The 22,200-nt window shown below is 39.3% G+C and overlaps 1 protein-coding gene across 4 annotated transcripts; it reads left to right on the forward strand.

The window, feature by feature from the left end:
• The first annotated feature begins 281 nt into the window (after nucleotides 1–281).
• Nucleotides 282–21,660, forward strand: ap3d1 (adaptor related protein complex 3 subunit delta 1). 4 transcript variants are annotated; one of them, XM_079471400.1, is made up of 34 exons: nucleotides 317–575; nucleotides 5,444–5,539; nucleotides 5,620–5,700; nucleotides 5,785–5,865; nucleotides 5,949–6,056; nucleotides 6,175–6,304; nucleotides 6,389–6,528; nucleotides 6,631–6,704; nucleotides 6,792–6,841; nucleotides 6,940–6,989; nucleotides 7,244–7,292; nucleotides 8,314–8,459; nucleotides 8,583–8,731; nucleotides 8,841–9,071; nucleotides 9,182–9,413; nucleotides 10,202–10,347; nucleotides 10,468–10,609; nucleotides 10,762–10,833; nucleotides 10,916–10,988; nucleotides 11,075–11,271; nucleotides 11,370–11,443; nucleotides 11,845–11,868; nucleotides 12,072–12,225; nucleotides 12,314–12,451; nucleotides 13,306–13,359; nucleotides 14,097–14,198; nucleotides 14,817–14,984; nucleotides 15,204–15,251; nucleotides 16,058–16,247; nucleotides 17,113–17,201; nucleotides 18,217–18,302; nucleotides 18,511–18,632; nucleotides 18,727–18,806; nucleotides 19,018–21,660. In XM_079471400.1, the coding sequence occupies exons 1-34, from the start codon at nucleotides 480–482 to the stop codon at nucleotides 19,111–19,113; spliced, it is 3,768 nt and encodes a 1,255-aa protein (XP_079327526.1). In that variant the 5' UTR covers nucleotides 317–479; the 3' UTR covers nucleotides 19,114–21,660. The 4 variants fall into 4 exon arrangements, with proteins under 4 accessions (XP_079327527.1, XP_079327529.1, XP_079327526.1 ...); XM_079471401.1 differs by lacking the exon at nucleotides 11,845–11,868 and having other exon boundaries at nucleotides 282–575; XM_079471402.1 differs by lacking the exon at nucleotides 13,306–13,359.
• The last annotated feature ends 540 nt before the right edge of the window (nucleotides 21,661–22,200 follow it).

Below are 22,200 nucleotides of genomic sequence, written 5' to 3' on the forward strand. Positions count from 1 at the left end.
TATAATAAAGATTTTATTAAAAATATACGTAAAATATTAAGAATAAATATTCTTTATAAATACAAATAAACGTCATATGTAAATAGATTATAGTATATTAGATTAATGTAGATTTATTATTCTAGTATTAAACTTTTATAACCAGAGAAAACAATGAACACATATTCCCACAAAATCAAAAGGGAAAATTAAAAACTAGAATCTTGAACGCCCCTGAATTTCTTTCTGGAGCGTTTGACGCGTCGCGTCTTTCACTTGCAGTTTAGATGGGTTTGCCAGTCAGCTGACTAGTCCGCCATTTTGTCAGCCATTTCCTAGACGGGTCCGCTGCAGATCAGCACACACAAAAAGAGCGAAACCCCTCCTGCACAGGCCGCTGTACGGGACTGAATGAGAGACTAGCGCTCTAACGGGCCGGTCAGTACTCGGATAAAGCCCGTGTTCGCGGTTCGGTCCGGTCGGACAGGGGGGAGATCATCATGGCTCTGAAGATCGTGAAGGGAAGCATCGATCGGATGTTCGATAAAAACCTGCAGGATTTAGTACGTGGCATCAGAAACCATAAGGAAGATGAGGTAAGAGCGTTTTTTGCACGTAACGTTATATGTTCAAAACCAGCAAAGGTTACTTTTAAAATACATTTGCATAAAATGTGGCACTTGCAAATTGATCACGTTGATCGGATATCAGTGATCTCAAATCGCCTGGATTCAGGTGAGCCCAACGTTAACCGGCCACAACCGTGCCTTCGTGACAGACTCGTATTTATATCAAGCATTTTTGTATCATAATTGTATCTTTCTGGCTGGTACCAGCTGTTAGCGCTGGGATAATAGTCTGTCATAGTTTTGTTTATCGGGCTATGAGGCCAGTTAGCATTGCTTACGGTAAACGTGCTTCCATGTATTCGTATTGCAAAAGAATCGCAAAATGTCATTACATTGCCACGACGTCCTGCGTTCGACACGAACCGAGTAGTTGTGAAAGAAACGAACAGATTCGGTTCGCCGAAGAACAGATGGCAATTGAACATAGCCTGCCACACTTAACTTACGTGTGTCATGAGATTGGCTGTGTCTCAACCTAGTGAGCTGCCTACCTAGACTGCACTTTTAGGCATCGCAGCCGAGTTCCGAAAGCGACCGGGTGACGCTCAAGAATGTTTTATTCAAATAAAACTCGCTGACAATAGGCCGAAATGTTAATATGACGTCATAAAACCCGATTGTTTGTACGCCCTATGATACTCCAAAATGCTGTCTACGTAGGCGTCGGTTTTATTCCGGCGTAAAATCGCATCTGTCAGTTTGACCACTGGGATGTCGGCTATCTGCGATTCATTTTGCAATCTGTAACGTTTTATTTCATCATGAAACGTGACTCAGTGAGGTTTGCTCGTTTAGAGATGCTGGTGTAGGCCTCAGGCTGCTTGGTTACCTAACCTATAATGACATGCTGAATTTTCAATTGCAATATGCTCTATCCTTTCCCCTCCCCTCTGGAAAAAGGGAACAAGATGCTGTGACAGAGCGTTTCTGATCTGAAACAGGGTTTCCCCTCTCGTATTTCAATATGGCATAAACATGCTGTTCCCTTTTACCATTCGGATTTAGACTTAAATACAGAGCATATTGATTTTAGTCACCGGTTTGCCCTTCGGGGACACATCAGGTCTGTAATTCATGTGTTCTGACAAACAAACACTAAACATGATGTCACGATGTGCCAAATCTGGTAAAGGATGAATGATCAGCGCTGTCCGATCTGGCCTTGAGTTTGCGGCACACATTTTAGTGTCGTGATCTCATCACTTATGTGTTGTAATTGCAAATTGCTTTATCCAAACTTATGTTACAAATGTATTTTACCGTATGGGTTAAATCCCAGGGCTGGTGGATGTTCTTCTATGCGGTCTATTGATTTTGTATAAATCTTCAAGCGCACCCAAAGGTGTGGCATCAAGGCATTGTAACAAGTTCCAAACTAATATCTATCACAGGGTCAATCTGATTATTACGCTTGTCTTAAAAAGCAAGTGCTTTCACATCTTGTCCAACGGTTTCCTTCAAACAATGTGTAAATAAAAGATTAAACCAAAAATAAAAAGACATTTGTGTTGTACTTGTGTTTAACTGTTTGAAATACGAGCATTTGGATAGTCCAATTATTTAATGAAGACATTTCCTATTTGACATTGTTTTAGATATGTGTTGATTTTGTAAGCATTTTAAGTGACCTGGTGCTGAAATCTTACTGGCCCTGCGGTGGTCACCTTCTTTAGTTTTTGTTGAATTAAATATAGAGATGCACCGATCCGCCAGTAATCGGTATTTGTTAATAAAAGCAAATTTTTTAAGCTATCAGCGGCCGATAGTTTACAAACAGACCGACGATGAGGGACGATATAGCTTGAAAATGCAATTGTAGAAAATGTTAAGAAACATAACCAGTTTGATGTTTAAAAGTAAAAGTCATTACATGAATTATTAACATTCAGAAAGTTAAGAAATATAAATGTATCGGTTGAGAAATGTAGTATTTGTGCGTCTCTAATTTAGCATAATTTAACTTTAATTGCATCAAAAATTGTACCCTAAATGGACACGTTGTCAGATTCTTAAAGGGATAATTCCTGGTGCCATCATGTATTACATAAGAAGGGCTGAAAATTGGTAAAAACTGCCTGTGGTTTAACTATAGTAGGCTTATCACTAAACACAAATTTACCACTGTCTCAGTAACCATTGGTTAACCATGATAATAATACAAATAGTAATCCATCTGTCAAAGAAACGATGGTCATAAAGGTGGACCCTCTGTCTTAAAGGTTAAGGCGCTTAAACACCACAGTAGCATCCAATTCATGTTCTCTGCGCCCTGTTTAATCTGCATCTGGAGTCAAGTATCAGCAAGTCTTCGTCAATGTAACCTGTACCAGTGTACCTAGATAATCATGTCTGTTGCCCAGCCAACAGCGGACAGTGCTGTGAAATATTCATATCCTCCTGAATGAATTGTGACGGTGTGTGTGTGTGTGTGTTCCCTGGTCTGTTTGCTTTCTACCTGGTTTCATGTGAGACCTCTTTATTTGTTTTCAACAAGAGAGGGGTGTACTTGTTAGGCAGCCCCCTAGGTTTGAGACAGAGTTGGCTCTTTTACTAAGACCGCATTTTTGGGCATCATTGGTGCATTTTGCACAAAATAATGAATCGTTTTAATCTATGGTTTGGATCACGTATGTATTTATGTGTAAATACCTGACTTTCACTGTAATGTCTGTAAAATCGGCTTGTTTAAGTGTATTTGTAGCGCTAGCGTTTGAGTAGGAGGGGAAGATCCTTTCTTGGACTGTGCTCTCTTGTCTGACTGAGAAGGACATTGAGTTCAACTTCATACTTCACTGACGGTATGCTGAGCTGGTCAAATCCAAATATTGGCTAACTCACAAATATTTCAGTCATGGCAATTGGCTGAATACCCTGAACTTCATGAAGATCCACGGAAAGACCTTCTGTACAGCCTTGTGTTATTTTTTACTGGAATGGCATTACCTTTAATGCATTATTTATATGGTTTTTTTTTTGTAAAGATGTAACTAAGCCTTTAATAAACTAACATTTTTATCCTGGATGTGTGTAAATTACCCATGATGATTAACTGAATGTAGTTCAGATGTGACAGAAGAACTTTTTGAGGGGGTTCAACTTTAAAAACCTCAACTCTACTGACATCTTGCTGTCCATGTCTCTGGCAAACAAGGGCTTGTGCCAATATAATAGTTCACATCCCCGTTCATGCTCTGGCTGTCTCATGACTAAAGACACATGACCACCGCACTCACTTCATACAACAGCACATTGTGTGTGTGTGTGTGTGTGTGTGCGTGCGTGCGTGCGTGTGTGTGTGTATCTAAGATCTCTCTTTTTTACTTATCTAGCTTGTTTGTCACAATGTCAGTGAATAATAAACTCTTTATGGCAGTCACAGCGATTGAATACCTACTTTTAAAGGTTTTATTTATAGCTTTGGGGTCTATTATATATTGAAGAGTTTATTATTAGATGACTCCGTTACATTTTTTTTCCCAAAAATCATGTTTTTATATTGTGTGTTCCAATTATTATCAATCAAACTGCAGTTGGTTTGTTAACAAACAAGACATAGAACTAACTAACACTATAAAACACGGCAAAACTTGATAACATAATAAAAAACAGTTTTACACAGTTTTTATTTTTTACACTCTTCAATTGTGGTTTATATATTATCTGAGAACATCAACTTTTCGGTTTCCTATCAACAGTCAACAAAAATCTCACAAAAAAGCACCATTTACATTAGGGATGTAACGATTCACGGTTCTGATCTCACGATGGGATTTTATTCACATTGTCATATTTTATGTCAAATAACTAAATAGCAGTTTTGAAACAAATAGAATTATACAAAAGTCTCTATAATGTAAACCAACTAAGACTTTGTCTGTGCTTTTCCTAACTTTATATCAGCATGTCCACATTTACCAAGTTTTGAGAAAAACAGCGGCCCCTGTTGTTCAAACCATGAACTGTGATTCTTTTAGCGTCTCAACCGATTTGAATAGTCACATATTATAAACGACTTTCAACCGGCTCACGGTGAATCGTTACATCCCTAACTTACATCTATGAATGTGACGGTCACTTTTATTTACAGTGCATCAAAGTGATGCATTATATCACTAGGTATGTTTCAAGGGGAACTCTTTGCGCTGCTATATCAAATTCCTTTGTGCACAAGTTGGTGCTTGTTCTGGGACGAATTTCTGGTCGTATAACACTGTAAGGGGGATTTGGGGCCGGCAAATGTCCAGTGTTTTTAGAATAAAACTTTGAAAGTACTATATCAGCGATATGACAGATAGTCTTTATGTGCTAAGTCAAAACAACTCGATAGTGCTATACGATCGCCTTTAGTAGTGTCATGCTTTCCTGTGGCTTAGTGGGTAAAGCATGAGTTCCAGAGGATTGCACACAATCAGAAACAAATGCATAGTACAATGCAATGTACGTCGCTTTGGATAAAAGCGTCTGCCAATTGCATAAATGTAAATGTATACGACTGGAAATGAGTTTGCCGACCCTGGAATCGCAAAAGCTCACCGGCTCAATGACTTTTCTTGTGAAATCGTACCAGACAGCTCTACATATAAATCATTATTATACCCTTTCGTTGCGAATCTTGGTAAGATAGAGACCGTTTTGTAAGACGTAATGTAATTCTCTAGGTAGTTATGTGCGCATTTAAAGATGTGATTGTGTTTTTTTTACAGTCAGTGTACAATCTCCACAGTTGACAGATATACAGCTAAAAACCAGAGGTTAAATGTTCCCCAAGGCTGTTATAAAGTACAGCTGTATTTTTAGCTCAATCGTTCTAACAATACCTCTTGTCCTCTGCACAGGCCAAATACATCTCTACCTGCATCGATGAAATCAAACAAGAACTCAAACAGGACAACATCGCTGTTAAAGCCAATGCAGTCTGCAAACTCACCTACGTAAGACTCGTACACACAGTTCATCTTTTTATATGATCTTTCATCTGTCACTTATTCTTTTGATGCATCTTCCCTTACAGTTGCAGATGCTTGGCTACGATGTCAGCTGGGCTGCGTTTAACATTGTGGAGGTGATGAGCTCCTCAAAATTCACATTCAAGGTGAGAAACTACAAAAAAACATCAAGCACTCATTTTGATGATTTTGTTCAGAGGTTCACATCGTTTCTTCTCGTTCTCTTTCAGCGAATCGGTTACCTTGCAGCATCACAGTGCTTTCATGAGGGCACTGATGTCATAATGCTGACAACCAATCAGATCCGCAAGGTGAGTTGGCAACTTCCTGTACAGCGGTTCACTTTAAAAAAATGTGGGTGTACTGATCACCGTTGTATACGTTGTCTCAACAGGATCTCAGTAGTCCCAACCAGTACGACACCGGCGTCGCGCTGACTGGACTTTCCTGCTTCGTGACTCCTGACCTTGCCCGTGACCTAGCCAACGACATCATGACTTTGGTAAGTCCTTTGTATAGTGTTGTATTAGAGATTTGTAAACAAACTGTTAAGCTGATACTCATTCGGAGTGTTTACATTTGGCAAATATTGACACTCTCTTGCCCTTCCTCCATCTCAGATGTCACACACTAAGCCGTACATTCGAAAGAAGGCGGTGCTTATAATGTATAAAGTATTCCTGAAGTATCCCGAGTCCCTTCGTCCGGCCTTCCCGCGTTTGAAGGAGAAGTTGGAGGACCCAGATCCAGGTATGGACACCCAATTTCTTAGAATGCGTTCTTGAATATTTTGGCCTTTGTCTTGATCTCAGTCTTTATTTGTTCATGTTGCAGGCGTCCAATCAGCTGCTGTCAATGTCATCTGTGAACTAGCAAGAAGGAACCCTAAGAATTATCTTTCCCTGGCACCTCTGTTCTTCAAGCTTATGACCTCGTCCACCAACAACTGGGTGCTCATCAAGATCATTAAGCTGGTGCGTTTAAATAGTTATTGCGGTTGTGTCATGCCCTTTAAACTCTTAAAAAGTAAAATTACGTGCCTCGATGTCCATTTTATTTGGCTGTTTTTGTTTCAGTTTGGTGCTCTCACTCCTTTGGAGCCTCGTTTGGGAAAGAAACTAATTGAGCCCCTAACCAACCTTATTCACAGGTACAAACATCAATAACCAACATACTTAACTAAACAGACTAAAATTGCTTATGTTTAAAAGTAACTGATATTTGCGTGGTTCCTCAGTACCTCAGCCATGTCGCTTCTGTATGAGTGTGTCAACACCGTCATAGCAGGTCAGTATTACTTGGTGCCATAACCCGGTATTGAAATAAAGCATGTATTTCTGAACAACACTGTTGATTTTAATATTTTCTCATTTGTTGCACTCTAGTACTGATCTCACTGTCCTCTGGGATGCCCAACCACAGTGCTAGCATACAGGTGGGCCATTGTCACTTTTTCGGCAAATATTTTGCCTTTTCCACTCCAGTCCGAGTTGGAACAGACTGTTCAGCATTTTACCGTCAAATATGACTTAATAAGCAGTTCTCATATGGTGGCTTACACAAATATGTACAAATAAACTTAACTCAAGGCTGCTGATTTGACATAGTTTGCTGGCGGGGAAAGGTTTTAAATATGGTAATAACGGATTGTACTCTTGTCTCTCTCGCTCTCTCTTTCTATCTCCACAGCTCTGTGTGCAGAAACTGCGAATCCTGATCGAAGACTCGGACCAGAACTGTGAGCCTTCTGTCAATGCCTGCAGTGTGTCATTCTCTCATTGTCTGTCTTTTTCTGAGCCCCCCGCCAGACCCATAGATGGATCTTGTGTAGATCTCCATCGTGGATAACTCGAAGCAACCTCAGCTCTGCAAAATGGAATTGGCAAGAGATCTTAAGGATCGTCCAGACCCCCAAAAACTCCTCAAAGCACTTTTGCTATAAAAATATTTGTCAAGACCTGGGCATTGAGAATTCTGAATTATCAGGAGTTCGAGTTATCAGTGTCCCGTTGACAGCCAGCTGTAGAGTAGCTATGTGAATCTTGGACTGCCTTGTTTTGTTTCTGAAAAACCACAAAGTACCCTCGAAGGGCCATTTGATATCACTTCCAGTTTTGGCAATCTGTCAATTCGGAAGAACCAACCGGAGTTTAAATACATCAGTCTGTTTGTACATTTTGTTTTAGCAATTAACAAAGCTAGACAGCACAGACAAAGCCCAGCTCTAAATATATAGCTTCTATTTTATCTGAAACGTTCATTGCATCGTATCAAATAAACGATGGAATCGAATTATTCATTCGAGTAAAACAAAACTGAAGTCCTTTTTGTGGGGGTGTGTTTTTGTGAGGGTGTATGTTTACGTCTATGTGTTTGTGAGGGTGTGTGTTGTCCATTGTGTTTCTTTTCCCATTTCCCATGTCTTGTGTTTTTCGCCTTCAGTGTCATAATTTGTTATAGACACAATGCACAGTTTTGTTGGTCCTGATATAATAGTTAGATGAAGATTGCATTAGTTTACTAAGCCAGAAGCCTAGAGACTGAGTTAATATTATTTTGTAGATTCACATTCATTTGGTAAAATCATTGCATTTAGTTATATGATGTATTATTAATCGATAATCGATCATTTGTGTAATAGCTACAATATTATTTGCCAGCTATAATCAATCATTTGTGTGTTATCAGCTTAGCTAGTGACTATTCTCTTGAACTGCCCTTCATTGCAAGAGTCTTTAAGACGCTGTGGTGTGTTGCAGTGAAGTATTTGGGTCTGCTGGCCATGTCCAAGATCCTGAAGACGCACCCCAAGTCTGTGCAGTCACACAAGGACCTTATCCTGCAGTGTCTGGATGATAAAGATGAGTCCATTCGTCTGAGAGCCCTGGATCTTCTCTACGGCATGGTGCGTACAGCAGCTTGTGCTTTTGTCCGCTTAAGGTTCCTATAAGGGGTTGAATTTAATCCTATGTGGAATTGAAGCTCAGTTGAGGTGGATTAAGACTCTTTGGTACATCATCTCAACTAGGTCTCGAAGAAGAACTTAATGGAGATCGTGAAGAAGCTCATGCTTCACGTGGACAAAGCAGAGGGTACCACTTACCGAGACGAACTACTCACCAAGATCATCGACATCTGCAGCCAGAGCAACTACCAGTACATCACCAACTTCGAGTGGTAAGACCAAAGCAACACCATAGGACATCTATGAACGTATATAGGTGTGCCACATACTTTATTGTTGTCATACGAATGAAGCAACTAATGAGCCGCTTTGGTCTTTCAGGTATATTAGTATTCTAGTGGAGTTGACTCGTCTTGAGGGTACCAGGCACGGCCACCTGATCGCCTCACAGATGCTCGACGTCGCCATCCGGGTCAAAGCCATCCGATGCTTTGCCGTGGCTCAAATGGCCACTCTGCTGGACACACAAATCCTGCTGACTGGCAACACGCAGAGAAACGGCATCTGTGAAGTGCTTTATGCTTCCGCATGGATCTGCGGAGAGTTCTCAGAGTAAGTCATGATGTAAACTAGCATGGCTAGTAACCAAATGTTTGTAGGTTTGGGTTTAATGCATTGTGGGCTTAAGAAAGACACTTGACCTCATATGTGTGTGTTCCCAGGCATCTGGAGGACCCCATGCAGACATTGGAGGCCATGCTTAGACCCAAGGTGGCAACCCTGCCTGGTCACATTCAGGCGGTGTACGTGCAAAACGCTGCGAAGCTGTTCGCCACCGTGCTGCAGAAACACGAAGGGGAGACTGACAGTCAGGTCTCACAGGAGACGAGCCAACTGCTCATAGAAAGACTGCCGCTGTTTGTCCAGAGCGCTAACCTGGAAGTGCAGGAGAGGGTAAGGAAAAACAAACCAGTTTGCGCCAAAGATCGGTAATGGTTGTGGTAGTCTGAAGTAGTTTGAGTAAGATTTTTTGACAGTGTCGCAGAAGACAATCCCAGAATCCTTTGGGATATGTAAGAATTTTTCTTTAAGATGGTGGAAAGAGTTCATTATGTTTAATACTGAAGTGTGGGTCGAAAACAGTTCCATAAATGAAAAATCTAATATTTCTCCCAACTTGTTTGTACAGTAAACCGTATGTTTTTGTTTGTTAAGCTGTTATCTTAGCGACATGCTAACATCTTACAATAGTAATTAGATGTTAGAGGTTTACAATACTGTTAAACAATATCACAATATTTTTAAACAAAACGAAAATGAAATTGATATTCAAATTACATGCTTTTGTCCAAAGCATGAACAATATTCAATAACATGTTTGTTGTACACACAACGTGACAACATAATTAAACCTTTTGTATGTAGATTAAACATCATATACAGTATGTTGACATAGGTTAGAAGCTCAGCCAATTGGATTAACCAATGCAACAATATTATTATATTATATATTGTATAATATTATTATATTACAGCTCTATAATATAACTTTTTGTTTAGCAATATATCTTTACACGTCTAATCAACTATAAGACTTTTGTGCTTTAAGAAGCAGTCGCTTAAATGTTCCATATCAATTAAGACAATGTTCTGGGACACATTTGTTGTCGTCATAACATAACAGTATCACTCATGTGGAGAGACACGGATATGTAAATATTAACTGTGACGTTTTCCTGCAGGCGTCCTGCATCCTACAGCTGGTGAAGTACATCCAGAAGCTGCAGCAGAAGAACGTAGAGGTGGCTGAGGAAGTGACGGCTCTCTTCGCTGGAGAACTTAACCCCGTGGCCCCCAAGGCTCAGAAGAAAGTGCCTATACCAGAAGGGTTAGTCTGTTTTTTCCACTTTATCGACTGTATGATTATGCTATGAATAGGTTTAGATTTTTTTTGCAGGTGTTTATAATGTGACTATTATACTGTTATAACTACTTCAAATTTTTCCAGTCTGGACCTGGATGCCTGGATCAATGAGCCTCCATCAGGAAGCGAGTCTGAGGATGAGAAGCCCAAAGCTATTTTTGCTAAAGAGGAACCCAAGCATTCCAGATCAAAACACACTGAAGTGGATGAGAAAGAGCTGGCCAAGGTGTGTAGAGCAAGAACACACAAACACATTTACAGTGTAACTTATTTAAGGTGTTCTGTCTATACCATTCCGACGTATTTGAATCATTTTTACCCACAATGCTTTTCCCACGTTATTAACTTTGGCGATCTTCTGAAATCTTTGTCAAATAGAGAAGGGAAGCCAGGAAGCAGGAACAGGCCAACAACCCGTTCTACATTAAAGCTTCACCAACATCTCAAAAGGTATGAGTTCTCAAAGATGCCTTTTATTCCAAAGCAAATGCTTTAAAAAGGCCTTATGCCAGATTTATGTCTTCACATGCAGGGGTTCGACGCACCAGGTGTTGACCACATTCCAGTTGTGCAGATCGACCTTAGCGTGCCTCTCAAAGTCCCAGGTTAGAAAATCGAAGAAAAATAATCAGGTTAAATTGTTGCAGAATTAGGCGTTTTTATTTTATGGTCCTTTATTGTATCTCTCCAGGAATGCCCATGTCAGATCAGTACGTGAAGCTGGAGGAGGAACGCCGGCAGAAGGACAAGGCGGAGAGGAAGAAGAAAGATAAGAAGAAAAAGAGAGAGAAGCGAGGAAAAGACAGAAAGGCAGATTCGGGTCCAGAGAGCGAAGAAGACATCACACCTGCTCACCAGGTGGATATAGTCACAGAGGAGATGCCAGAGGTGGGTCACATTTAGTGTAAAGACACGAAGGAGGGATTTATCTTTCAAAAAGTCCATAGTGTAACAAAAGTGACAAGCATGTGCATTTGTTTTCCCAGAATGCCTTACCAAGTGATGATGATGACAAAGATCCCAACGACCCTCACAAAGCCCTGGACATCGATCTGGACAAGTATGTGTATCACATCTATAGTTGATTTTCTGTTTATCTTAATGCATCCTAATCCTTTTGGTCCATAGCAATGAGGTCATGACGAATCGCACCAAGGATCTCACCAAATGACATCATTTGATGTTTTTCCTCCAGTTTTCAGTTTCTTGTCTTTTTAAATACTCAAACTAGAGAAGCAACCCCCAGAGCATCCTAAAAATCGTAAAGCAGCACCCTGGCAACCATAAAGCACCACCCACATATTCGACAACCTTTTGCATTTTTCGGGATCTCTGATTTCCAAGCAGCTAATTTTCCTGAGGTTCTTCTTCTTCTTTACACTCACGCACCCTGCCTTCATCTTCTTCTGTCTCCCGTCTCTCTTTCCCTCATGCACGCATGCATCTCCGTCCTCCTGAAAGTCTGCTCTCTGGTGCCGGTTCAAGGTGAGTACTTCCTCTGGCCACGTGACCCAATTGCACCAGCTTTCCAACTCCTGATACCTCATCAGACTTGTTGTGAAAAAGGCCTTTTGTATTTTGTATATGCTAAAGCCTTTCCCAGCTCCCGCTTATGCGTCCACTGGTTCTCCTGCAATCTCACTCTCTCTATCCATTTGTCTAATCTCGAATTTTCATGCTTTTTCCAGGCCGCTCGCCGACAGCGAGAAACTTCCTGTCAGGACCCACCGTCCCGAGATGCTCAAGAGCCCCGTGGAGGACAGAGACGGTGAGGCCGTCCCACAGGAGTCCAAGAAAAAGAGCAGTAAGGACAAGAAAGGGAAGAAGGAGAAGGACAGGAAGGTGAGATATTTGTCAAAAGACAAAACAAAATACACTTTGACTTCAGAAACGTTTCTGTAGTAATGATTCAGGTTTTCATTGTTTTTAGAGGAGCAAAGAGGAAAAGAAGAAAAAGAAGAAACACAAAGAGGTAGAGGAGGAGCCTTTGGAGTCCCAGCCAGAAGAGGCCGTCCAATCAGAGGAGACCAAAGAAGTGTCAGCCCCGCCCACATCATTATCCGCTGAGGTGTGATATTGGCATTCAAGGATTTGTTTCGTTTAGTTGTTAGTGCTAATAATAAAGTAACGTGTTCTTATTTACTTCCCATCACTAACACAAGATGACTTGGTGGCTTTATTGTTTGGTTAAGAATTATTCCATCACTATGTTACATAAATGTAGTTTTTTATCCAGAGCAACTTTTTCAAAAACAAAATGTGCTTTTTAACAGTATATGTGGTTGTGGTTTATAACACAGTGTCCTAACCAAACGCGACGCAAAACGTGCAATGAAAGGTATCTTTTCTATGTTAATCAGAGGTTTTGTCGTTACCAGCCAAACATGGATGATGACAGGCTATATACAATTGAATATATGCGTTCTGATTGGCTGTGATTTGTGATCGATTTTTCGAGCCCAGCCCCTTTTTTCGCATTCAGTTTGGGCAAACAAATTTCTTTCCTCGCAGGAATCTCATCGCATCACATTTGGTTAGGATGCGGTGTAACTCTTAAAAGTATTGTAAAGCTGCAGTCCGTAACTTCTGCCTTTCTATCGCCGTCTCTTTTTGAAACATAAAATCGCAGATTACTTTATGTGGGTTTAACTCAAATTATGTCAAAAATAAAAATCTAAATATTATAAGCTATCGTTGTGAATCGCGGTGACTTGCTCAGTTTGTTTTAAAATAACATTAAAATATGCGCAATTTATATACAAATTTCAAAATTTGTGATTCAAAATATGCACATGGTGATGGAATATGTTTTGCATTCATTTATTTCTTTTTGCTTTTTGACTAAGTCAAAAGGTGAATTCTTGGGTTTCTGGTTTAGCTTTACAGGAGTAGACTCATTTTCCCCATCCTATTCTGTTCTAGGCCTCCGATCTGGATTTCTGGCTCTCTAGCGCTCCCGTCCCCCACGTTGCCCAGGTCCGGTCTCTATCCCTCTCTTTCTATCTCTTCCTTTGTTCTCTCCCTTTCCCGTCTGGTCATACTCATGTCACTGTTGTGTTTAATTGGCGTCTGTTCTTGCGTTCCTCTGGTCTCTTTGTGCTCTTCACATGCCAATTTCCTTGTGCCTCCACAGGTTTCACACATTTTCGTCTGTTTTGTTTGCTTGTTTTCGTACGGTATGCATGCATGCACGTGCAGTAGTATAAATCAACGTAACTTCCAAACAACAACTTTATCTGAGGGATCATATCTTTGAATCCACTGGTATCTGTGATCCTAATCAGCAAATACTTTTTTGACAGTTCCTGTGATGCCAGTCAAACAGCTCACATTTGCCACATAAACCAAACTTCAGAAAGGTCAATATAAATTGATCCTTCTGCTTTTTTTCTGAATAGTTCATCATTGAATATTATTATTTCTGTATAATCTTACATCAAAATTTTATAACTTCTCAAACAATCTAGTTTTCGAGTGATGTCATCTAGGCCATGTGGGTGGAGACATTATGGTAATTTGTGTATTGTGTTCTCCCAATATGATGATCCAACAACATCAACTCAATTTGATCTGAATAGTTTTTTCTTTTATTATTAAGGATAATATTGTTAACCCTGCATGCTCTGTAGTGTAGATGGTCATTCTTCGGTCTCTGTGGACCGTTGAACATCATCTTGTCTGCCGATATTTATTAATAAATTGTTTGTTCGCAGGAAGTGACAGCACCCCCATCAGCCGCTGCTGAAGACACGAGATCTGCGGCCGCTCTAGAATCTGAACCAGATGAGAGCAAAGACACAGAACCGGAGGACACGGTGGGTCTTACTCATCTGTGGGTTCAGATGAAAATTCTAATTTATTTTCACATTTAATGTTTATTATATAATTATCCACAGAAGAATTTACAGTCAGCTCTGTAATTTCATGTACCATTATGCATTGCGAATGAGGTAATGGTCTGCTATGACATGTGTATGTTAGGGCTGCATAACGATTAATCGCGACTAATCGTTTGCAGAATTAAAGTTTTTGTTTACATAATGTATTTTGGTGTAATGTGTATAATAGTTATGTATATTTAAATACACATGCATGTATAATTAAAATATAAATAAATGTGTATATATTAAATATTTATATACAGTATAATATAGATTATATAAAAATGTATATACACATGTAAAATTTCCTAAATGTATACATGCATGTGTGTGTGTGTGTGTGTGTGTGTGTGTATTTACATATACATAACTACTATACACAGTACACCAGTATATTATGTAAACAAAAACTTTAATTCTGCAAACGATTAGTCGCGATTAATCATTATGCAGCCCTAATGTGTATTGCAGTGAATGTCAATTGTTGCAAATCGTTTTTTGTACTTCCATATGAGGACTTTTATGACTTATGTCTGTTCATTTCCTGTTCAGAAATCATCCAAACACAAGAAGAAGAAGCAAAAGAAAGAGAAGGAGGGGAAAGATAAGAAAAAGAAGAAGAGGCACCACCACCACCACCATCATCATCATCACAGTGATGGAGGAGAAGATTCAGTGCAGAACGGCACTGTGGAGGAGGAGGAAGAGGAGCCTCTGCCCGTCAGTATTTAGTATTCAGCATTTAGTATCACAGCAGTGTCGTGTCAAACTAACCATCAGTTAACCCTTCACTAAGCCTCATCTAAGTTACTCATCATCCAACATGTTATCAAACAACGGAGTAAAACGTTGTCGTTGAGCCTTTTATAATTCTTTATAAGGTTATTTTGTTAAATCAGTTTACATTTTCCTAGTTATCAAACATCCATCTTGTTTCAGCCCATGTCAAACTACTCTCTGCTGGCCGAGAACGCCTACATCAAGATGGTGAGTTGGATTTAGTCAATAAGTTATTTGTCCCATTTACACACACTGTAATTGAGATCTTATGAAGCCGAGACACGGATGTGTTTTTGACTCACTCATTAGTTTAAGTGATAACGGTACCTCGTTTTTTAATAAGTTGATATTGTCTCATTTGTCTCTGCATGTATTAAGATGAAGGACGATGTTGTTCAGGTAACCACAGCAGCACACTGCTAATGTTGCTAATGCGTTGCGGTGATGTACACTTTAGTCAGAGTTGACATCATATATGATTTGTCACAAAAATGAAAGGCTTACAGGTTCGGTGAGGAGTATGTATCAATGTTGTGCCAATATCCTTCAACAAATTGAAAAGAACTCGGGTGTGGAATATTAGACGACATGTTCTTAATTAAACACAAACATTAGGGGGGTGTGAGGGTTTGCTTATGGTGGTGCTATTGACAAATAGCACAGTTTGTATATGTAAAACCAACAGAAAAAATCCACATTGCAAAATTCTGCCTGCTGAACCAGAGTATTGTGTGTATAAACATCACAGTAAATATGACATCTACTCTGACTAAACTCTTGAGTGCTGTTTAACTGAAAAGATCTCTTTGTTCACACATCTATAGGTTTTCTTTTTAAGTCTGATGTGATATTTTTCCTGTTTCCGTGGCTGATATCACAGATCTTTAGCCAAAGAAAATGTACCGGACTCTGCAATGCAGTCTGCCAATGTCGATTTCAGCTTGTGTGATCGGCATCCTTTTGCATTCCTTTATTGGTTCTTGTCATTACATTCGTTTTCCTCACTTCTGCAGGTGTGTGACATCCAGGGAAACCACCAGGATGAGAGTAAAGTCGTGGTATCGGTCATCTTCGAAAACACGTGCAACAGCTTCCTCAAGTCCATGGAGTTCAACGTGCTGGATTCCCTCAACTCCAAACTGCAGAGGCCGGAGGGAGCCGGACCCCATGATGGCCTCACAGTCCCATTCCAACTGCCTCCAGGTCAGAACCATCAATCTTTTGACCTGCTAATTGGAGTTGTGACCACATGTATTAGATCAAATGAATTAGCTTTTATTAAATTTAGGCAGATTTTCCTCAATTTTCTAAGCATATTCATAGGGGTGTCCTGGATTTGCATAGTCGAATCAGAATTGTCACGTCTTGCCTACAGTCGACTGAAAGTGGAATCGCACGCGTGGGGACGACACGGGTAGCCTACAGCGCAGCATTGATGCACCAAAAACACAATCAAACATCCATTAACAGAATTTGTTTAGAACAGAATTTACCTTTTTATAATAAACAAAAATACAAAAAACGAAATAAGCCAGATTCAAGTCACAATGTGCAAAAGAAATGTGTATAGCAAAAATGTATGAAATGCACGGCAACATAGTAAAATTAATGGACATTTCCCTTAAACATCATGTAACAATGCTGTGCCATACAATACTAGACCGGATCTCGCTGCAAAACTATTTTCAAAACTTTATAATGAATATTTTTTTACTGCTTCTGCTTACGTGCTGCTTCTCTATACCGGTCTAACAGCACAGAAGATGCAGAGAGACGCAATCCTGCGCTGGGTCATAGCCAGACCGTGCTCATGTGCGCAGGGGGTTCGGGACCCAACCCTTAAAATGTCCCATTTCTTTACATCATAAATCATATGTTTGGTGGCGCAGTGTGTGCCTGTCTGCTACGCCACTGCCCATATAACCAAAATGGAATGATCCCCATTGCATAACACCTCTGCAAAGATTCGACTGTGAGATTGGTAGTCGAACCGGGCTCCTCCTATCAAATTCAACTATTCGGGGTCACCCTACAAATTTATGATATGTGTCTTTTTTTTGTTTTACAGGGGTGTCAAATGAGGCCCGATTCGTTTTCTCAGTGCAAAGTATTGTCATGCCCCAGAAGTTAAAGGGAACCCTGACCTTTATTGTTAAGGTTGGGAATCTCATATTCATCATGTTTGATGCTTTAGTTAAGGGCTGTCAAACGATTAATCATGATTAATCGCATCCAGAAAATATTGTGTTGAGATATTATATACAGTTTCCTCCACTATTATTGGCACCCTTGGTACATATGAATATAGAAGGCTATAAGATAAATCTGCATTGATTCTCCTTTTGATATGTTATTTAAAAATCTACAATATTACAACATTTCTTAAAAGGAAAACAATTTTAAGTGGAGGGAATATCCCATTAGGATTTCTTTTTCTCTTTAACACCCTGGTCACAATTATTGGCACCCTTAGAAATTCCTATGAGCATTTCTTCTTCCCATTGATATTTACATTTTCTTAGCACACCAATTAGCAGCAATAACACATTATACCAAAGTTTCGGTGCAAACGGGGAAAAATGCCCCATGTTCACAGTTATATCTGTCGTCAGAGGAATGGACTCCATATATTCTCAAACCTCAAAAGGTTTTTTCTTGCAAATGGAGGTTGCAGAAAGTTTTGAATACAAGGGTGCCAATAATTCTGAACAGGGTGTGTAAGATAATTTTATTTTAATAATGTGATATTCCCCCCACTTCAAATTGTTTCGCTCTAATGAAATGTTGGAATATTGTCGATTTTTTTTTTACATAAAAGCTCAAAAGGAGAAACAATGCAGATACATTTTAACAGCCGCCTTTGATCATATTTACCAAGGGTGCCAATAATAGTGGAGGGCACTGTGTACCGTGCATATTCATGCATAGACACATACAAGTGTGTGTTTATATATATATCCAGGAAATATTTATTTATATTTACCGATAATTGAAATCATTTATAGAGGTTTAATACATTTTATTTGATATTTTTCTTTAATATATGCATATATGTGTGTGTTTATAAATATTATTTATATTTTGCGATTAATCGCGATTATTTGTTTGACAGCTTTACTTTAGTTCTAGCATTCTACCGAATTGTTGGTCTGATTAATGTTTTCTGGTGTAGTCGGATGACTCTTCCACTCACGAGAAACTGGACTTCAAACTGCACTTTACATGCACATCATACCTGATCACCACTCCCTGCTACAGGTGAGGCCACGCGGGTTAATGTTTAGCACCGGACAAATATCTGTTTACGCATACCATGGTTATTTTCATAGATAATTCAGCCTTTGTGAAAAACCTATTGACGTGAATATAACAAAACGTTATGGCAATGATAGCAAATCATAAAAGATTGAAAATGAAGCTTATGTCTTCGAATCCCAGTCAAAACCCTACATATGTGTCTTTCTAGTGATGCATACGCTAAACTGCTGGAGTCGGGTGACCTGAAGGGGAGCTCTCTACGGCTAGAAGGAATAGTCATGCCCTTCCATCACCTGCTGGCCAGGATCTGTTTCCACCATCATTTCTCTGGTACACGAACTTTGAATGAGAAGCGTGAGAGTATATTTAATAAATTTCAAAACACGGACGATCTTAAATCTCCTTCTGCTTTCCTGTTTTGCAGTTGTGGAGAGGATCGACTCCTGCGCCTCCATGTACAGCAGGTCGATCCAGGGTCACCATGTCTGTTTGCTGGTTAAAACCGTAAGTTAGTCTCTGATGAGACTTTGGAATATGGTTAGAGATGGAAATGGACTAATTTTAGAGTTCCTGGGGGAACATCACTAAATTTATGATGAACGGAAGCTCCCAGTATTTTTTGTTCTGGAACCATATATGAATACGAACCAGCTTTTGGTTTCCGACTTTAAATCTACACCATCATGCTTCTGCACTTTTGTCCTCTTGCATTCAGGCTGATCAGACAGTCTCCATCGACGCCAAGTGCGACGAGCCATCTCTGCTGGGTAACGTACTGGATGAAATCAAGGAGACCTTCTCGAAATGCTGATCTAGTCTGAGAGGACCCCTCACCACCCTGAAAACCCCCTAAATCCCACCGCAGCCTCTTCAGCGGAAAGATGCTCACATGCTCGGAGACTCGTGTTCCCACTACTCTGAACTTCCTCATTTGTATTTATTGGATCTCTCATTTTGTTTTCTTTTAAGACCATTAATGTCAAGCCTTTGTTTTTCGTTCCCTTCTCGACTTCCGTCACACATTCCTCGCATCTGCTCTCATACTTCATCCCGCTCTTCCATAGCTGCTTCGCAATTAATGCGTTTCGTCGCGCTTCTTCCCACTGACATTCTGCCATTGTATTAATGGTCCATGACATTGATCCTGAGAACTGGATTTGCTCTTTGATGCTTGAGTTGTGGTTTTTCTTTGTTTTGCGTTGTTGTTTGTTTTCTTTTGTCTTGAATTCCATTAGCGCCTTTCTTCGCATTAAACATCAGCGTGTTTGCTCCTTGCCAGTTTTGAAGCTTATGTTTGTGTGTAACTATCCTTAAGACTTGCCCTTACAGGAATGGGTACTCGTACCACACCGGAAATCCCACCCTCAATCTTTAAAAGCCCCTGAGCACTAACTTTACACCCAGATGCACATTTCGTTGCACGCTAGTAAATACAGAAACACAGGGTTGCATTCTAGTACCACACATGTGTCACAATGTGTGAGTGATATTGAAATACTCTATTAGACAATGTCATGCCCCACTACTACAAACATTCTAATGCTTAAGTAAAAGTGAACCAGAAACAATTTTAATAAAATTGTGGGTAAATAATACATTTCTAACTATGATAGCATACAATTCAAATATTTCTTATTTCACACTAACATGTTGCTCAGGATAATAGCAGCTAGTAAAAACTTCTCAAAATGAACAAAAATGTATTGACTTAGTCTTTTTAGTCTGGTCCAGTGATGGACATCTCTGTGGATCCAGTTAAATGGACTCTACCGGAATTTAAAGATCCAAAAGTAAAGGAATACTCCAAGTATAAATAGTATCTATAATTTAAGCTTTTGTTTTCGACTGAAAATAACATGAACCTGAACCTAAGACAAACAAGAAATGTATTGACATTAATGCATTTACAATAAAAGTCAATGGGGCATGCAACAGTTGCCTTTAAAAGCATTGTTCACCCAAAAATGAAAAAATATTTCCTTTTATTCACTCTTGTGTCATTCTTTCACCTGCAGAACACAAAAAGGTATATATGGAAGAATGTTGTTAACTGAAGAACATTGGACCTTGTTGACTTCCATTGTTTAGACTATGTTTCGCAAAACATTTTTGGTGTTCCACAGAAGAAAGGGTCATAAACAGGGTGAATAAATGATAACAATTTTCATTTTTGAGTAAACTATTCCTCTGAATTACTGTCTATGGCAGAAACATGGCATAATAGCCCATCCCATTGACCACGCAACAGTGTCTCTGTATGTTTGTCACCTGTGCAGTATAATATTAAACGGTTCCCTTCTGTATTTCTTATGACTTAAAAATAATATACTGTTTAAGGGAACCTAGAAATAATCGGGGAAATGTGCACTTCCTCTTCACCCAAACTCACTTCAGCTCTTCTGACTGCCATCTTGTATATTTGGCAATTGCAATCGTTAGCTTTTTTATTAAGCTGTTAGATGCCTTTTTCACACTACTGAACTTGTACTGACTAATTCAGGCACATGCTGTGTATATTGTGATTAACTGTCTGATCCAGCACGCTGTAGCGCTCTATAAGGACGCAACCAAAGAGGGTAACCTGTTTTCCATTAACAGAGTTCAACAAGAATTAAGTATAATTCGTTTAAACGAATGTTTCTGGAAGCTTAACATCACTAGTGGGTTTCATTAAGGCCGATAAAAGCAGCTGTATTATGACACACTCAGATTTATAACATGCATGGGTAGGAATGTCATTTTTTTCTTGCCTGTTTTTTTATTGACACGTTAACATTTTCATAGATCCCTCGTCATTCTGTGATTGTTGCTTTTTTCTAATCTTTTTACGTAAAAGTTGACTTCATGTTACATCGTTTGATGGTATAATGTTTTTTTTTTTGTTACGAGTACTTCAGAAAAAAGTCTTTGAATGTTTTTACAAATGTTCATTTTGCATTAAATTATTATACGTATCAATAAAGGGGGTTTTGGGAGGGGGTGGGTCTTTGGCATCAAAGAAGCAGAGATTTGGGGGTCTATATAGACATGAATACTTAGCCGTCAAATGTGATTCAAGTGAAGTGGCCCAGCTAATCTAATAAGGTTTTCCCTCTGGCAAGTTGTAGTGCAGATATTGCTGGATTTGGCTTATGATTAAATATATTCTCATTGCTCATTGTTTGACGGTACTGTCCGACTCTTATGTATTTTCCGACTGATGTAATATAATGTTTTAAGATGAATAAATGAGCAAAACGAATGACCGATCATTTGCTCCTACCGTTCTTGAGAAGTGCATTTAAAAGAGTTCGGGAAGGATACTGTAGTTTTGTGTGTGTACCAATAAATTCATATAAATACTGTATATTCAAATGTTTGGTCGTGTTTGCCTCTATTTTTAGCAACTTCAGATGTTTCCTCTTTATCATCGTGTGAACCACGAGTTCAGGCATAAAAACAGTGTTGATGACGCGAATCTGTCATATATTCATTATTTGACATAAAGCATTTCTTTGTTTACATGATTTTGACCATTAACATTGTCATGGGCCACAAATTACCTCCTATTTTGTTTATCTGATTGTTTACCTGTTAAAGGCTGTTCTTACATACAGTATATTGAATTGTATTAGATTTTATGTGTTAGATCCAAAAATAATTTGGGTCTGAATGATATACAATACAGTAGTACACACAGTGTACTGTGTGTACAACGAAATGATGGGCACTATGGACATGTTGGCAAAGGGTTATGCACTGAATGTAAGAAATGTCATGGCACTGACATTTCCCTTAGGACAACCATAATTTTTCTATAGGAACCATGTTTTTTTGAACCATTGATTACTGCTAGTATTGCCGTAGTTTACTACAAACACTAAGGTTATTCTGGTGAGACTGAGTGTCACAATCTACC

Source organism: Barbatula barbatula, assembly GCF_947034865.1.
Source record: "Barbatula barbatula genome assembly, chromosome: 13".
Lineage (NCBI taxonomy): Eukaryota > Metazoa > Chordata > Actinopteri > Cypriniformes > Nemacheilidae > Barbatula > Barbatula barbatula.